This window comes from Thermobia domestica, chromosome 14, assembly GCF_964235325.1.
Source record: "Thermobia domestica chromosome 14, izTheDome1.hap1.1, whole genome shotgun sequence".
In the NCBI taxonomy this organism is placed as follows: Eukaryota; Metazoa; Arthropoda; class Insecta; order Zygentoma; family Lepismatidae; genus Thermobia; species Thermobia domestica.
The window spans coordinates 1,141,724-1,161,714 of record NC_137467.1 but is presented as its reverse complement, the minus strand read 5'-3'; the positions used below and the strand labels follow the sequence as shown (position 1 = coordinate 1,161,714).

General features: G+C 38.2%; 1 protein-coding gene across 1 annotated transcript in view; it reads left to right on the top strand.

Moving 5' to 3' along the window:
- The window catches only part of LOC145670636 (uncharacterized), a 33,093-nt gene extending 30,196 nt beyond the window's left edge, over positions 1–2,897 (top strand). The window contains exon 3 of the mRNA XM_081739428.1: positions 2,736–2,897. Within this exon, the coding sequence (XP_081595554.1) occupies positions 2,736–2,897 (162 nt within the window). The remainder of the gene's footprint in view (positions 1–2,735) is intronic.
- The last annotated feature ends 17,094 nt before the right edge of the window (positions 2,898–19,991 follow it).

The following is a 19,991-nucleotide window of genomic DNA, read 5'->3' as shown; positions in this document are numbered from 1 at the left end:
TAGCGTAGTATATTGATTATTCGATTTAAAAAGTACTAACAAAGCTTTTTACTTTTTTGTTTTTTGAAGCCTGGAGGGTTGTAGAACCCGTTACGTATGCTTTCACACCTTTCTGCGTCGAAACGTACGGTGTAATGACGTCATAACCTGAAACAAATAAATTTTTTGTTAGACCTACTTTATTGCTTTTGACGGGCTTCCCTTTCCACCTAGAAGATTCAAATTTTGCCACATATGCACTGCACCCCTTAGTATTTTTTAGATTTGTTTCAGACCTCTACGTTAACACAGGAGGGCTCCAGAGGAGCAAAAAGGCAAGAAAAGGGATATTTTTAACAAAAAAATCCATTTTCTCGCGATTTTCCCACCTCACATACATGATGGAGACCTGAATAGTACCATTTGAAAGGCTGTTCTATTCTGAAGAGAATGAGGTACGAACCATGATCCTAGGGTATATAGGGATGATGCTATAGCTGCTTAACTGAAAGTCTATAACTTACCTTTAAAAAGCCATAATTTAACTAAAAAAAAAAAGAGTTTGAGGTTCAATTTCCGGTTTATATAACTTGTAATAGTATGTGGTAGGCGAATAAATAGAGTTACCTTGCATGCTGTGTGTTAAAGAGAAATAGTCTACGGTTGATTTCCTTATACGTTGTAATCCACTGCTTGATAGAAGTTCCTTCCATTGAAAATTGATTAGTGGATTTGTTTGAAGTTCTCTTCTACACTCAGGCTATATGAGACGTGACTCTACATTTGACGCTAAATCCAAACCACATGAGCTACCACAGAAAATCCAGTCAGGTTCTCTCGCACCGAAAGGTACACAGTAACCACACTGAGAAACATCCGTTATCCGGGCAGCGGTGCATACGGAATGCTTCTGTTTACTACGGAAATCTATAGGAAGCATACGTTGTCCTATGCTACATACGTACTGCCTATATTTAGGTACTTATTTGGAACCAATATATCAACGTTTCCTAGTTATGATAGCCAGAATATAGAAGGAGCGTAGTCCATTTTTTCTTATTATTTTTTTATATTTTTTGTAAAGATAAAGACTATAGATTCCCTACTTCCGTACTATCCTTCCTCCGATGGTTGTGTTCAATGTTTCTATAGTAATTCATGATTTCTTACAGAATGTTTGATTTGTAGTCTCATATATTCAACATTTATGTTGCTTCTACCTCTTCTTGGGCCCTGTGCAAGGGCACCGATTTCTCTGTAAGTTTGGGGGGCTCATTCAGATGCAAAAGGTATAGTATATATATGAAGATTTTAAGACAAATTGCACTCAAATTATGACAAATATTGTATATTCATAAATACAATAGGGGGCCACCATGAGTTTTGGGGGGCCCGGGCACCCTCGTCCCCCCAGGATCAGCGCCCTTGGCCCTGCGCCTAACTGTTCACCCCGTCGTTCTAAGTGGTTACTGTAAATGGCTTTGGCGTGGAAGACCTCGGTCAGATTCTCTTTAAAAATTCATGTGCTTCGGATTCTACGTCTAGGGATGCGCACGAGACAAGATTTGTGGCTGTCTCGTCTCGAAATAGTGCTGTAAAAGCGATGTCTCGACTCGAAAACTGTATATTTTACTATTGGAAGAGTTGTGTCTCGATTCGAATTTTGTGAGGAAAATCCTGTCTCGACTCGTCTCGTGCGCATCCCTATCTTCGCCAAGCTCTGTATGTCTCATAGAGCCTTGGTGCTCGAAGCTATATCAATTCTTCCTAGCTATATATTTAGTCTTTTTAATTCTAACTGTAACATTTATCCATTTAAGGTTTCCATAATTCCATTTAATTGTAATTCTAGTGTATGGAGTTTACTATTGTTTTACACACTCTAATTTGTGTGAGATTTTTACGATCTTGTTGTAAACAGAAATCGACTATACAGTTGTTCATGATACTAGATTTGGTTTGATTTAGTTTAACGTCCCACGATTATGCCTGCTAGGCAAAAGGAGACGTAGACCTGCTGATTATAGTTGAATCTGAACAACTTTGGTTGTTCAACTGTACCCGCACCGAGAATCGAACCCGGGACCACGCAAACGTGATAGCCACTAGATCCAGCGGGAGTTCTTCCATGATACTCAGAGTTAGAGTTGAATCGTGAAAATGAAATAAAATGAAATCTTTGAGTTTAACGTCCCACTATTATGTTCTTTCGGCTAAGTGAGACGATGATGAAGGTAAGTGAATGATGATGGAAGAATTGGTGGAATGAAAAGTGGGAGGAAACAGAGGTACCCCGAGAAAATCCACGGACACGATGTTGTCCGCCACAAACTTACTTCGTCGGGAATCGAACCAGCGACCCTGCGCACCAGATGTAAACGCTATGCAACTGAAGCACTGCGCCCCTCTGGAGCTGAATCGTGCGTAGAAGTATCGCAAAAGTGGTGTGTCGTCTTTAAAAATGTATTTGTATTGGAAGAATTCTGTCTTGTACATGTCGTCATTAGTGTTCTTGTTTGATGGTCAACCCTCATAGACATACTTTAATAAGAAATTTCAAAAACATGTTGAATTGCTTCTCATTATGATTAAAATAGTACTTTTTAAGGTGCACCACTTCTACCATTCCTTGAGTCAATCTTTTCTCCACGTGGCGTTATTTCGAATAAGAACTACCTTAGAATGAATACAAATGGCGATTAGCCTTTACGCTTATCTTTTTTCTAAATAAATGACGTCTTTTTCCATCTTTTCAGGACTCGAAGTGCTTCGAACCAAATACAGAGTATGATATCACAAAATTCCGACAACATTTCCCGTTGGCTCTGGGCAAGGTCTACACATTCATGGTACAAGTGTACGAGAATGACGAAGTGGTCGCCTGCTATGACATTGAAATGGGTTTGAAGAAGCAGTAAACGATTCTCAAAAGCATTGTAACTCTCAAATCCTTCAGGAACGGTGGTAAGCATAGTTTACCACACATTTGATTATCATTTCCGATAAACATATGGTAGGCTGCGCTTACCACCGTGGCTGAGGAATGAGACAAACATGAAATAAATATGTGTTATATGAGAAGCAGAGGATTTAATTCATTCCTATATTTTTTCTTTCTTTTGTTGTTGAAAATAAAACGTTAAAAAGACAGAAATTGATAGTGATTACGACGGAGCTTTCTGTATCAGGTAAAGAAGTAAGACTCACTAGGGAAGTACATCAAGTAGTACGCGGGGATCTGCATATGTTATATATCGTTGAAAAGGTCACAATGAGTATACCTCACATATGAAATATCTCGCTTGAATGGGGCTTGTAAGGAAGGTGGCACACATTTGAAGATCAGAACAAGGCACGCTCCGAACTAAACGTGGCCAAAATGTAATGTAATTGTTTTGAGACGTGATATATGTATAGGTTTGAGAGGTAGCTGAATACGAATCTGACATCAAATGTTCAGAAATCAAAATGGCGGATCCAACATGGCAGATACAAATTACAAAATAACAAACAATGGATCTGAAATTGGATATATAGAGACACTCGACGTCACTATGTATGAATCGGATACCAAAATGTAAAATTCAGAATGGCGGATCCAAAATGGCGGACTAAACGCAAAACACTGCTATGGAACTGAAAGCAGGTATGTAGAGATTTTTGTGGTCGCTGAATACAAATTCAATGTTAAAAGTGCAAAAATCAATATGACGAATCCACTTATTTATGTGGCGAATTCGTGGCGTACATAAAATCGTATGTTGCATATGTAAATCCTGTAGCGTTTAGACTTAACGTACAGCAAACGTATAACTGAAAGCGCAAACTGTTCCCCTTATACGTACTTTCCATATGAAGCAATATTGGCGGTCTGGATCTCACATACAAATGTACTTTCTATAACATACGTATAGCTGACGGAGGTAACATGCATATATGTATGTAATGTAAGGAAGACTGTTAGATATCAGATATCCTGCAACGATATGATGTAACACCTAAGAGCAGTGCGCATGTAGCATATGGATAACGTATGCTTCGTACTGATTTCTGTAGTAAGCAAGAGGATTCCGTATATTTGTACAATATATCGCTGTCCGCAGAAGGAATTTTTCTCAGTGTAGTAACCTACATTCAGAAGTCCATCCTGCTCTAGTGTTTAACGCGCGACCTACTTTGGTGCAAGTGGTTCCGGATTCCATTCCCGGTGGAAAGTGTTCAAATTTAAACCCATTACGGTGATCCTGAGCAACTTTAAATTGGAAGTCTACGTCTTATATACCATCGATGTTAAACTAACTAACTCTATGGCCTATGGAACCCGGAGGTTCAATGTCGCGTTCCCAGAAGCACTCTATTGACTTCTATCCTTAGCCAACTGGATTCAGTTTCTACTTTGTATTCCTATTTCTGTGAGATAAATCTTAATATTGTCCTCTCATGTACGTCTAGGTCTTTCTAATGGTCGTTTTCCGATTGGTCTTCCAGTTAAGACTTTCAATGCGTTCCTACTTTCTTTCATCTTGGCTTCAAATTCCCTGTTAAACAAAGGGTTGTCAAAGAGATCTTAAACGAAGAATAAAATTACATTCATCATGAATTGAGATATTATCTGGTCTTTGGCCTGCCCCACTCATTTAAGAAAATTAATTTATTTTTAGCCATTGTATCCTACCGAGTACCTCACCTCCGAACACTTCCAAAAAATGACATTTTAAAATCCCTCAATATCAAAACTCCCGTAGTGAGAAACAAAATTTCTGAGCTAATATTTTTGCACAAAATTGTGAATGGCCACATATTATGTGAACAGCTGTTAAGTCAGATCAATTTTCGCGTACCCGTTAGAACAAAACGGTCTAGTGATCTCTTTTACACTCGAGCGGCGAGAGTTAATATTGTCCAAAGGTCTCTTCTAAACAGAATCGTCAGTACTTATAATCAGTTACCAGAAATGGTAGACGTTTTTTTCAAATGCGTATACCTTCAGATTATCTATAAATAAGCTATTTTTGTAATGTTGCTGTTGTGCTGTACCATCTTGACCTCAAATTGTTATTCAATTCTTATCAAAATGTTAAAATGTTTCAGTGTAAAATGGCTTAGTGCTGTATCTGAAACCTATTATAAATAAATAAATAAACTATCCCCCACCCGAGAAAGGATTTTCTAACTACCGGACGATTTCTTCCCCGGACCATTCCCTGAAATTACCATTGGTAGGAGAAGAGGAAGCAGAAGAACATGAGTGTTTTATTTGTGTAGTGCACCAAGTTTTACATTCAAACTTTTATATTCTTAAGCATATAAAATTAAGCATGAAAACCATCACGACAGAGGAAAACTTAGGCTGATTGTTTCAAATCAGGCTCGGTGGTAAAGTATAGCCTATTTTTGGTTTTCAAATACACACAAAAATCAATTATAATATACGATTTTCTTTACAATATCAGTGACTGTGAAATACAGAGAATATATATGTATATATTAAGTTGAAACTGATCAGAACTTAGTTGAGATCATCAATTTAGCACCAATATCTGAACTGTTTACCAATCTCAAATTAGCACACAGAGGAAAATCATTTCTCCGGACAGCGGTATATTGTACAAATATACGGTATCCTCTTGCTTACTATAGAAATCAGTACAGAGCATACGTTATCCGTATGCTACATAGGCATTGCCCTTAGATGTTACTTTGTGCCGTTGCAGGATGTCTGACATCTAACAGTTTTTCGTGTATCACATGCATAGACTTATATTACATTTCTCAGCTATATGTTATATACGTGACGTCCATTTGTATGTGAGATCCTGACCGCCTATATTGTTTCATACGGAAAGTAGGCCTACATATACATGGAACACTTATATTGAAAATGAAGTGAATGAAATGAAATTTTGAGTTTTACGTCCCACGGTTATGCCGATTAAGCTAAAGGAGACGGTGATAATGAGTAATGAATGAAATGGTGGAATGAAGAAAGTGGGAGGAAACGGGAGAACCCCGAGAAAACCTACGCACACGGAGTTTGTCCACCACAAAGTTCACTTGGCGGGAGCAGGGTTTGAACCCGAGACCCCTAGCACCAGAGGTGAACGCTCTACCACTGAGCCACCGCGGCCCCCCCACTTATATTGAAAGTATTATAAAACATGCGTTTTCAGTTATACGTCTGCTGTACGTTAAGTCCAAAAACTACAGGAATTACGCATGAAACCTATCTTTTTAAGTACGTCATCTACATTTTTTTCTCAGTGCAGGAGTTTGAATTTACTAAAATTTTAAAATACTTTGCAGAGAGAAAAAAAAACAGAAAACAAGAATAGTAATATTACTCATTTATATTTTATGAACTTTTTGACATTTAAAAGTTAAACAAATATAATTTCCTTTCAATTTTGTACACAAGTTTTCTTTCTTTCGGAAGGAAAATTATTTTATCAATGAAGCATTTTACAGTCACTCAAAACTTGGTATTGTGATTATGTACAGTACTTTTCAGAATTGATATTCAAAAATTGTTAATTAGTTAGTTACACCGATCAGCAGCGAAAATGTTTCTGAAATTAATTCAGTCCCAAATTGTTAAATTTAGTCCCACAAACTCGAAATAGACAATGAAATGGTACCATTAGTTCTTGTTTCAAAGAAACAGCCAATTTCTGTGATTAATGAGGGTGTTTTAAAGCAATTGTGGAGACATTGTTATTAAATAGCTACTGATTCAACACTGTTAATCAGAATATCATGGTTAATACGTGGTACACGGAATGAACTACACCTACTTTCATAGACCGAACTTAGTGATTTCTTTCAGGATATTGAACTGCCTAAGAACAAAGCTGAGCTTCCTGATTCAAGACTTAAGGAATGGAATTTATTACAAGATGATGTGAAAATATCGATAGGTATATACAGGCAAGGGCGCCCATCAGGGGGGTCAAGGTGGGGCGCTTGCCCCCCTAAGAGGAAATCGTACTTGGGAATATCGAAAGCCCAATAGAATTTTTACATTAGTTATAGGAAAATTTGAAGCTATATTTGAAACCTCGCTTATATTTGCCCCCCCTTGGAAACCACAACATGGGCGCCCTTGTATACAGGAATCGTCAGAAAGCAGTTTGAGATTTATTTCACACACCAGGACACCCTGGTATTTTGTCTTATGTAATTTGTTTGATGAATAAATTGCATTTCAAATACAAACCATAGGAGTAAAGACAGTTAGTTCATAGACAGCTCTAAGTTTACAATGAAAGCAGTCCTGTTCCAAAATTCCAATTTTCTTCCATTTGTAATTTGTAATAGTTAGGTATGTCATAATTACGTATTTAGTTGTGTATTGACTTTTATACAATCGTAAGTCTTGTGATAAACTGGAGAAAACACATACGAAGGCTAAGAAAAGTATTTCCCGTGAACGAAACTAAATGTTGATTCCACATAGCACTTTGTTGTAAATATTTTTCGGTTTATGTTGATAATATATGCATTTGTAAGAGTACGATAAGTTTTTAATGCAACAATCATTTAGTAGTACAATTCTATTGTTGCACTGGAGAAATGTACCAAAGGAAATATGCAGTGGCGTATTTAGGGGGGTGGCTTCCGGGCTTAAGCTTAACCCCCCGAAATCTTTCTTAGTATAGTAAAGTAAATTAAATACCTTGGAGAATTTTCACATTTCCAGGCAAAGCCCCCCCCCCCCCCGAAAGTTAGCAAAGCCCCTCCCGAAACAAAATCGTAAATACGCCACTGGAAATATGTAATACCTAATATAAAGTATTGACATCCAATGCTATATACAACAGCTGTTTCTCAAAAGCAGTAACTAATAAAAGAAATGTGAACTCAGATTCGTTTTTCTTGTCCCACAATTAATAAAAATCAACTATTTTGGTAAAGGAAACATTCAACAGGTCTTTTTTTGTTGTCCAGTGTTACCTGTAGGTTTATAAGTATGCAATCTTAAATTAAAGAAAAACTTACACCTCTTTGATCAATTAACTCATCTGCGCTTTTAAAGTATAGACCTATATTTGGATTGTTTTCCATCCTACTGTAGAGAAATATATACTGTACACTTTGTTGCAACTTGTAAGGAAATGGTTCCCACTTGGAACCCCGCACCTCCTAAGGCCCGAAGTATGGACCCTATGCCGTAAACACCTACTATAGGTCTAATAGCCCACTTGCCGGTAAATGTCGATCATTGGTATAGCGCCGCGTCGAAGGATTGCCGCTAGGGTAACACTGGCGGCTGGGTTTCGTCAAGTCGAAACAGATATCTAGTGTTGAAGTTATTACCGCGTAGCAGTGAGGACTTCATTTTGGTCCGCGCTCCTTCGATTCGTCGCGAAGGGACCAACACGAACTATCGCCAGTCATGTGCATTCGGTTATTATATATTATGTTTCCCTGACGAATTGTTCCTAAAGTGAGCTCCAGGGGTCAAGACTAACCCCTGCCTCTACATCATGAAGTGAAAAATCTTGAGATGAGTGCGTATAATTGTATGAATTTAGATGGCAACTGTCGCCCATCATTAGAAAGTGAATATGGGGGAACTATGAAACATCTAAAGTAAATAGACGCGCGTCATGTTGTTTTAAAATTACATGGTGAACGCATTTTGTCTAATCCCAAACGGTTATCGTCCAATATACAAGGTTAAAGAAGCACTCTGATTTACTCCTCTACAAGGGAGGTTTTCATCATTTTCTCCGTGGCGAAGTCGGAAGAACACGCGCCTAGTGGTTACAGCGTTTGTGGTTCGAGTCCACCCCTGGTTACTTTTTTTATACTTTTTTAGTGTCTTTTAGACTCACCTTAATGTAAACAAATCAAACATATAGGCTATTTAACTATTTTGGAAGAGTAATTTTGTGATTAATTGGCGTTTTGCTAGTAGTATAATTTTCAAAACGCAAATGGAACGACTGCGGGGCCGCCCATTTTTCGCAACATGTCGCTAGTTGCCCATCGGTGGTCCACCGATGCTTATGGCATGGGAGAATTTGCCCAGGGCCGGCTCTAGGCAATTTGCCCTTCCCCCATGCAGATGCACCTGTTGCACATATGGTAGAGCCGACTCTAAATTCACTCCGCCTTATGCAGAGTCGTTTTGACGTTATGATTAGCGTCATACTAAAAGCCTGACTACTGCAGGGGACATATGTTAGTCGAACTCTTTAGTATGCCACTAATCAAGCATTAAAACGACTCTGCATAAGGCCCACTGCTACTAGGACAGAATTAAGTAGTAACGCCGTTCATTAATGGTGTTAGTAGCCTTAGGCTCCAATCTGACGTTGTGGTAGTTTTTTTTTTTTTTTTTTTAAGTTACTCTTCCTATTTTGTGCATTGTCATAGGCTAACTTCGACATCTCCCTAGAATACAACGATTTATATGAGTTTAGATGTGGCTGATTCTCTACCAAAAACAACCTTTTTCACTTTCATTATTTTAACCTAATGAAAGTTTTTTTTAAATAGATCTCTCAGTGAGTTTTTCTTTCCACTGAAAGACGAGAAAATGAGAGAATAAAAACCAACGCCAGTTAGTTTGTTGAATTTCCGCTAGAGAGCAGAAACTTACAATACAAGAAATATCGTGATGGTAGCTTCGCTTCAACACACGGGCCGCGTAAGTTGAAAATTTCTGTAGGTATCATTCAATATGCGAGTGCAACCCACCCAACATTTAGGCTATCGGTGTTACTATGACAGCCGATCGGAATAATTTAACATGTCTTCTGTTTTATTTTCGTCCATTTCTTTCGCATCACAAAGTACTTCATCATCCTTCTTAAATTAAAAAAATAAGATTAAGTTACTCTCCTGAGTTTGTCCACAACCGTGTATGAAGTTCTTGTAGTCTGGCACTATTTAAATATTTCCTTAATTTACGTCATACATCTCTTTGTACCACATTACAATGTAGAATCTCTGATTTATTTAATGATATAATTACAAATTTATAATTAATATTTTTTCCACAAAGTGTTAATGGATTCTAACTAATGTTCATTTATTTTTAAAATTGTAGCGATTCAAATGAAATGAAATGAAATCTTTAACTTTTACGTCCCACGGTTATGCTGGGTAGGCTAAAGGAGACGGTGATGATGAGTAATGAATGAAATGGTGGAATGAAGAAAGTGGGAGGAAACGGAAGAACCCCGAGGAAACGCATGCACACGGTTTTTGTCCACCAGAAAGTTCACTTGGCGGGGGCTGGGATCGAACCCGGGACCTTATCCAGAGGTGAACGCTCTACCACTGAGCCACCGCGGCCCCTTGTAGCGATTCAAAGTTTGCGAACTGATTTAAACTGAACGAAAGGAGCTAAAGTGGAACTGAAAAGTAAAAAAGAACGAGAGAAAGATGAAGAACTGTCTGGAAGTAGTTTTGTTGTTGTTGTTGTTGTTGTTGTTATTTTGTTGTTTGTTTGTTTGTTTAAACTTGCATCACTGTTTTCTGTGACAGCTGATATTACAGTTCTTGGTTGTTTTGATGCTCGTTTGTTTTTTCAATTTATCATCAATAGATTCAACCGGAGCAACTTTTGCAAATTGTGCAAATTTATTTGGAAAACCATGCTTTACTTACAAGATACATTCGCAAAGTGTACCCTCAGGACTCGTGTAAAATTGATTCAAATGGAAAGTACCAAGCGGTTCAACGTGTATTGTACAAATTTTAACGGCCAATATCGGTAATTTCGATATTTATGGGCGTTCAGACATCCGTGGTTCAATCATACACTATTAGAACGTTCGGACACAAAAATGCTTTTAGTTTCTTTAGATGTAACTGGAACTGAATATAGACATATGCAAAACAAATTGAATCAAGGTTAACGTTAAATGAAGTCAGTACTCTATTATATTTGTAACCTAGTTTTCGCTTGTCGAAATCCGGTCACCCTACTTTAAATCAAAATGGAATGTATACTTGAATTTCGGAGTATTATGAAAGTATCAACGTGTCCCTATTTGAAAAGCGAACAAATATTATAAATCGATGAAAATAGCTTTAAATTACACTGGTTATAAGAAAGAGTAAGAAACGCAGATATTTTAAAACGGATAGGAAGGAAGAGGATACTTTTTGCCAGCATCCTTTGTAGGAAGGCCAATTGGATTGGATACATCTTGCGATGAAATTGTCTTCTTCATACCGCCATAGAAGGAAAGATGGAAGGAAAGCGAGAAATAGGAAGAAGAAGAACACAAATGATCGATGATTGAAAAATACAAGAAATTATTGGGAGTTAAAAGAGACCGAGAAATGTGTTAGAAACATTTCAGCCCTCACCTAATAATAATAATAATAATAATAATAATAATAATAATAATAATAATAATAATAATAATAGAAAAACACCTAGTTAGTCCTAGGACCTGCCAAAAGGAACAATACTTAATAATTATTATTGTAATAAGTATTATGTTGATTGGATGTAACCAAATGATTTTTTATGAAAAAGATTTTTAAAATGAAGTTCTATAATTCTGTATGTAATGTGTATACTGCATAATGATAAAGCAATGGAAAATTCATTATTTTTCCTGTAATATTTGTGCCTCGCACCAGAATATCAAGAATGTCTTAATTTTGTAACTAGAGGCCCCGCAGCCAGATATGGCGAATGCAGGGGAAGAGAAATCCGGTTTTGCCGCCACTACCGATGTGACTTCCCTCTCGTAGAGCTGTGGAGCCGCCACTGGTGTCAACTGGAGCTATTTGTGTGCCCTATTGAGAAAAAAAAAATAGAAAATGTATGATATGCATTGTAAAATTAGTTACTGAAAATAAAAGTAGTCATTATTCTAAGGAAAGCATACATGCACGTAATGACTTGTATTCTGGTCCTCACTCGCATATGCTCGTAAGCAAACGCAATTAGGGATGTGCACGAGTCGAGTCGAGACAGAATTTTCCTGAGAAAATTCGATTCGAGACACAGCTCTTCCAATAGAAAAATACACGTTTTTCGAGTCGAGACATCACTTTACAGCACATTTTTCGAGATGAGACAGCCTCAAATCTTGTCTCGTGCGCATCCCTAAGCGCAATTTTTATGATTTTTTTCATATAATGTCGTTTACCTGCGAGAGAAGATGATCAGGGCCGGCCCTAGACAATTTGCCGCCTGTGCAATTTCATTATTAGCCGCTCCCTTTCTCCAGGAAGAACAAATCGTAAAAGCCACGATACTTAACCATACGTCCGTCATGAACAACGGAGTTAAGGGAAAGTGTACTCGCACTCAGAAAGGCCTAAATGCTACAAATACAATCTCGTTGCGTCTGTTTTTTCTTTAAATAATAATCTATTTTGTTTTTAAAAGATGAAGCAAACACATCTGCAAATGGAAAATGGTAATCCTTTTTATAGCATTCAATATCGAACTTCAATCTCAATATATCAGTTCGGAATGCCAGTGTAACTAGCTGTTTTATCTTTATTTCTTGATCCTCCTTCTATATCTGTTCAAAAATTAAAAAAAGAAACTTGTTTCCACTTTCAGTGATAAGGAACTTGTTTTTAACACAGACATGACTAGTTTTCATTTAAAGACTGTGGCAACTAACTAAATGAAGCAGGTGTTTGCTACTGTTTTCAGAATTAAGTTCTTGTATTTGACAACAATCAAACATATTCATGCTGAGATTTATTTGACCTAGCACTGTCCATATGACCTTAAACTAATGCGACCTAAACATGATTTATGAATGTACTATTCAAATAGGAGGTCAGCTTAGTAACTTTAAGTACCATCATCATGAAGTCTGTTTCCAATAAGAAATATTTATTTTAAATGATATAGTTATGACAGATTTTGCCGCCCCACCCTCGAAACTTGCCGCCCCGTGGAAATGCACGTATTTTATGGTAGAGCCAGGGGCGGATCCAGGGGGCGATCGGGGCAATCGCCCCCCCCCCTTCCGAAGAGGAAATTTTCTTATTTTATATATAAATAAAACCCATCCGAGAGCTCTTAAAAGTAGCTCTAAGTAGCAGTATTACGACCTACCGCCCCCCCAGAAGTCCGTCCTGGATCCGCCCCTGGGTAGAACCGGCCCTGAGGACGACCACAGGTGGAGTTTTATGTATGAACGAAATAAGCATTGTAAATAAATCTTTCAGACTATCAAGCATAGTTATTTAATACTATCCGTGCTTTTATTCCCGATGTACACGTTTCACTTTTAATCATACCTTTTATCGCGTTGTCTATCAGCTTCTGTCACTCAACACGACAAGCGGATTAGGAGTGGAATAAATGCTGAGATTGCATGTAGCCCCATTTCCTTTCTTCTTTCCTGCTTCTCTTTTGTAATCATTCTCTTTTGCAATATCCGGAATCACTTATTGGGATCTTGCAAAATATCATTCCAAAGACGATAATGCAAAAACGAGACACGCACACAAAAAATATATATTTTTCAAAATACTAGAAATTGATTAGAGAAGAAATTCTTTGTGATTTTTATAAGTACAAACTTTGGTTGTTTTTCGACAGTGAACGTCCAAACATTTCAGGTACCGTCACCAAGCTTCCGTGCACACTCTGTGTAAAAAATCTGCAGGCAGTCCAGAACAGATGTCTTGAACACTTCACTGTCATTGAAACGCTTCAATGCCAGTCAGATTTTTAGGTAAAAAAGAAAAAAGAAACAGAAAGAAATTATGGGACAAGGTCATGACTGTAAGGAGGATGATTGAATAGTTCGAATCAAAATCTTTGACCTGTCTCAATAGTGCAAGCAGCTGTGTGTGGCCGAGCGTTGTCATGGATCAGAAGAATTTCAGAGCGTAGTAATTCTCTCTCCCGATTTTGAATGACACGTCGCATATTATTCAGTGTTTGACAATATATATCTGTTGTAATTGTTCGCCCACGTTTGGATAATTCCACAAGAAACACACCCTGTTAGTCCCCTTCCCCCAAAAAATACTGTTGGCATGATTTTGAAAACTGATGGTGCTTGTCTGAATTTCTTGAAGAAAATGAACCAGGACGCCGCCATTGCATTTACTGACACTTCGATTTCCAGTAGCGTATGATATCCAAGTTTTATCTCCCGTCACTGTGTAAAAAAAAAAAAAAAAAAAAAAAAAGGGGGGGGGCACTCAGTGGGCAAATAAAAACCACTTGCAGGTGTCATTTTTTGCTCTTTGTGAGAATTTGTCAGCATTTCTGGCACCCATCTAGTACACAGTTCGTGATAACCCACCTTATTGGTCACAATTCGATACACTGTTTTCGGAGACTCTTCTGGAAACTTTTTAACGAGTTCAGTTATTGTGAATCGGTGATTGAATAGCACTTTCTCGTTAACGCTTTGCATCACATCTTCTGTCTAAACATTAGGCCTTTCTTTAAGCTTATCGCCATGAACATTTGAATGGTCTTCCCAAAAATCTGTGCTTCGTTGACTGGCCTTCCCTTCATTCATCCCTGTCGGTCTGTAAATGACACGCCCCCTCCAACCAGATGACGTTAAACATTTGCAATAACGCAATATATAAATTAATCGAGACGTTGCATAAAATATCGTTGGCGTTCAGACAGAAGTCATTAACCCCAAAAACACAGGAATGGAGTTAGGTACTTCTTCCAGTACGATAACGATAACATTGTCAGATTAGATGTAGCAGCTGAAATGGTGATGCTAAGCGTGGTTGTCCTTAATGTAACAATGCCATCTGCTATATCTAGCCTCATAATATGTATCAGAACGTCGTATATTTCACCTTGTATCGTCCTCGTACTGGAAGAAGTAACTAACTCCATTCGTGTGTTTTTGGGGTTCGTGACTTCTGCCTGAACGCCGACGATAGAAGACACACAATTAATACCTGGAGCAGTGTTGGACGAATCACTAAAGGCAGGGTTAAATTCGTGAGCCTAAAATGGAACACTATAATGTTCAGTAATCATGCTACAGAAATTTAAGTAGTTCTCGGTATACATGTAAAAATAAGTAAGATAGGAAAAGATAGAAGGAATGTCGACAAATACGTTGGATGTCTCTGCGTGCTTAGTCTCCTAAATGCTGTTTGCTGATAGAGCAGATACACTGCGAGAAAAATAATGTCCATTTATGGAGCGAACCCGACACCAAACACTATCATCAGCGCTTGACAACTGAGAGATACTGCGTAATCCTTCCAACATTGGTATTTTGAAGATTTTATAAGATATTTAGAAAAGACATGATAAATGTGAAGCTATCTAAGATTCTCGTCAGTTGGAAGGAGATTTAAAAGTGTCGCTGACGAGTCCGGATAACTATATGTGTACACACAGACCACCATGAAACTTGCCTCCAAACTCTGGTATGGGGCCATAGGCAGCGTCATTCACACTATGCTAATAGATCTACAGCGGTAGTCATAGTACATCATCTCCCCAATTTGGTATGGATCCATAGTCAGCGCGTCATTGACAATAAAATGTTGAAATAGGTCTACAACATTAGTCATGGGACATTGCCTCCACAATCTGGTATGGGATTATAGGCAGCGTCAATCACAATAAGCGCTAATAGATCTACAACAGCAGTCCTGAGACATCACCTCCGCAATCTGTTTTTTAATCACATGCAGTGTCGATCACAGCATGCTCCAGTAGGTCTACAGCAGCAGTCGTGGGATATCGTCTCCACAATCTGGCATGGGATCATATGAGTCGTCAATCACAGTATGATCCAAATAGGTTTTCAAAAAAAAAACAGTCGTGGGACATGACTTCCACAATGTGTATGAGACCATAGGCACCGTCAATCACAGTAAACTTCAATAGGTATACAAAAACTGTCCTGGGACATTGCCTTCACAATCTAGTATGAAACTATTGGCAGTGTCGATCACAGCATGCTCCAATAGATCTACAGCAGTGGTCATAGAACATCACCTCCACAATCTGGTATGGGTCCACAGGAGCAGCAATCACAGTGTGCTCTAATAGGTCTACAGTAGCAATCATGTGACATCCCCTTCACAATCTGATATGAGACTATAGACAGTTTGAACCATAGTATGCTCCAATAGGTCTACAGCAGCAGTCATGGTACATCGCCACCACAATTTGGTATGAAACGATTGGTACTGTCGATAGGGCAGTTTCTGAAGAAAATGAAATTCACAGGTAAGCATTCTTTCCCAAAAACTGGGATCCACATACTACGCATATATTTGTAACTGACCTTGTTGGTGTTCCTGTTATGAATACGTCGTAGCTTACATTGCATGCCGTTAAATTTAAGGATAACATTTGTTAGCAGTGATTCTTTCAGAAATAATGTTCAGGGGGGGCACACTTAATATTCTGGAGGGGCACTGCTGATACTATTCTATTTATTATTATATTATAAATGTATTATTTTTTCTGCTCCTGAGGGCACTCAGAGCTCCGGGGGGGGGCAGTGCATCCCCAAAAACAGGTCTGGAAGAAACACTGTTTGTTTGGATGTTATCAAAATTTATTATATTCCTAGTATACAAATATTCTCTGAAAGTGCACAAGGTCTTATGCGTTATTATATTTTTTGTATTTCTCGGATAGGCTCTGTAGGCAAGTTGGTGCGATGCCTTTTGGTAATGTATTTACTGTTACAGAATGATAGCTATGCGTGCAAGTGGCAGTAGGTAAACAATAAGTGCTCGGACATTTTGACTTATAAATAAGGGATATTCAATTTAAAATATGTACTGCTTATCAAGGACTATGTATGACTAGACATCTTAATTACGTTCCAATATCTATAAAACCTCAATCAAAATTTTACTATAATAACAAATATCCGTGGTTAAAGTTTCCTTACCCGTATGTTGCAGTTTGATTAGACGTAAATATTTATGTTCAAAACTTATTCTAGCCTTGCCACAAAAGGAAATTAATTGTTATGGCAACTTTGAACTCTAGTATACACTCAAATATCGAACAATACTTGAAAATTGATTAATATAATATATTTTTCTAATTAGTGCTTATCGTTAACAAATACAGTAGAGCGTCGATTATTAGAAATAATTGGGGGACATGGGTGTTCGGAAAACTGGTTTGTTCGGATAATCGAACTGTACTGTACTGTACTGTACTTCTACAGCCAGTGCCAAACCGACAGAAGTGTGCTGATTGTTGAAACATAGCGACTGGCGGCTTGGCCGATCAGCAGCGCCTTATGAAGGCCCCATTAGAAGCAATGTTCCGCCAGCGGTGGCTCAGTGCGGCGACTACTGTGGGAAACTTGGTTTGGGAGTGAGGGGGATGATGGACGGTAGGGTGGGAGAGCAACAGGTGCGAGCGAGTACACAGTTCGGTTAAGCGGTCGTTCGGTTGACCGACGTTCGGATAATCGACGCTCTACTGTATAGGTATCTTAATTGAAGCAGAAAATAATAATGATGGAACAGCTGACGTGCCAAATTCGAAAGACTCAGCAAAGAAATAGTACTGTGTGCAGAAATTAATATTTTATTAGTTTCGGAGAAGTAAAATGGTATGAATGATTTATTTAGAAATTACGGGAGTAAATTTTGGGTGTTAAATATGATCTAAAAAAATAATATTCTTATAGAAGTGAGAAATGTAGTTTGTTAATGACGCAGCATTAGTTGTTGGGTGAGTAACATAGAGGAATCATTTTTTTAAAATCATTCACTGTTTAAGTGCAAGTGCGAGTCCTAATATCATTGGATTTTGAACTAAAATTATTTCTTTATAATACTTAATCTGTAAGAAATTATCAAAATTTGAAATCTTAACAATATCAAAATTGACAGAGTAGGACTCCAGCCGCAAAATTGTCTAAGTGTTTAGGTTTTCAGCACAAAGATGACTACTCGCCATATTTAGTAATGTGGTGGTTTGAAACCAAGCAGATGTTTATAGATCTATCCTGGAAATATTCTGGAAGGCTCTCGAGGAATTTTACTTGGGTATCTGATCGTTCAACTGTATAACTGTCCTATAAGGTAATTTCTAACAAATCTTTTGCATTTCAGAAGCTGTGTCGGTTGCAGCGACGAATTCGAGGATAATTCAAAATGAAAAAATGAAATGAAATTTTTGAGTTTTACGCCCCACGTTTATGACGGCTAGGCTAAAGGAGGCGGTAATGATGAGAAATGAATTAAATGATGGAATGAAGAAAGTGGGAGAAAACGGGAAACCCCGAAGAAATCCACTCACACGGTGTTTGTCCACCACAAAGTTCATTTGGAGCGAGATGAGATTGAACCAGGGACCCCATGCACTACAGGTGAACCCGCGGCCATACCACTGAACCACTGAGGCTCTCGAGGATAACTGATTGAGTACAACAAAATTAATAATTATTTTCAACTTTAAAAGTTTTGTTTATAGCTCTGGGCGGTGGCATTAGCTGTTGTGGAGATATAGCCTAATATCTCAACCTTGACATAAAATATTTCGTACGCCTTAAATTATTTTCGTGTGTATTTCGTGTGAATTTTTATAGTATAAAAATAATGAGTATTATTAGGAAGTTCATAATAATTAGCGTCATGCATTCCAAGTTCATAATGGGAACTCCTTATCCCTATGTCATAAACGTTACCAACACCTAGTGGTCCACTTGCCAGTAAATGTCGATCGTCGATATAGCGACGCGTCGAAGGATTGCCGCTAGGGTGCCACTGACGGCAGGGTTTCGTCGAGTTAAAACAGATATCTAGAGTTGGGGTATTGAAATTACCACCGAGAAGCAACGAGGACTTCATTTTGGTCTGCGCTCCTTCGATTCGTCGCGGAGAGCCACAAAGAGACCAACAACGAACTATCACCAGTCATGCATGTGGTTATTGTTATATATTATTTTTTTTCTTGACGAATTGTTCCTAAAGTGAGCTCTAGGTGTCAAGAATAACCCATGCCTCTACATCATGAAGTGAAAAATCTTGAGTGCGTATAATTGTATGAATTTAGATGGCAACTGTCGCCGATCACTTGAAAGTGAATATGGGAGAACTATGAAATGAAGCACATTGACAAGCTGCATTTTGTTTTAAAATTAAATGGGGAACGCATTTTATCTGATCCCAAACGGTTATCGTCGAATATACACGGTTAAAGGAGCACTCTGATTGACAAAATTTAAAAAAAAAAAAAAAAAAAAAGAACTCAAAGATTTATCGCTGTGCAAGGGAGGTTTTCTTCATTGCCTCTGTGGTGAAGTCGGAAGCACACGCGGCTAGTAATCATAAGGTTAGTGGTTCGCGCCTACACAGTTTTTTTTTTTTATTTGTGTTTTTAAACTCACTTTAATGTAAACAAATCACGGATATAGGCGATTTAACACATTTTGGGGGACTAATTTTGCGGTTCATTGGCGTTTCGTCGTGTCTCTACCGCTGGCGGGCCACTCGTGGTATAAGTTTCAAAATTGAAGTGGAGCCACTGCGGATCGTCGATGCTGGACCGCCAATTTTTTGCCAGATGTCGCTCGTCCACCGATGCTTACAGCATGGGGGATGTCTATGTGAAATTAGCTTAGACGGTACCAGCCATTCACAGTTACCTGAAGAAAATTTGTAGCTTATCAGCATACAACTCTTTTAATATCCAATATAAATAAAATAAAGAGTTTGTCTGTGTGTCTGTGTGTCTGTGTGCGGCCTGGGGACCAGACGAGTGGACCTAGAGTTATCAAATTTTGGTCACGGGTATCTTGGTCCAGATCTCAGATGAAGATGAAGCTTTAAAAACAATCAAACCAAGAGGTCTCAAGGAGGGCGTTTATCGCAGAAGTAGAAAGTGACCGATATTAGTGTCAAATCCATAGTTTTCGCGGTTGCTGAGATCAATGGTGACTCTTTCATTAGCGATGATTTTCAAATTCAATTACCATTGTACGCGGACCGGGGGTCACCTGTCGGGGGATACGGAAACATGTAAAAATAATAGAAAATGATCGATATTAGTGTCATATCCATAGTTTTTGCCGTCGCTGAGATGAATAATGATACTC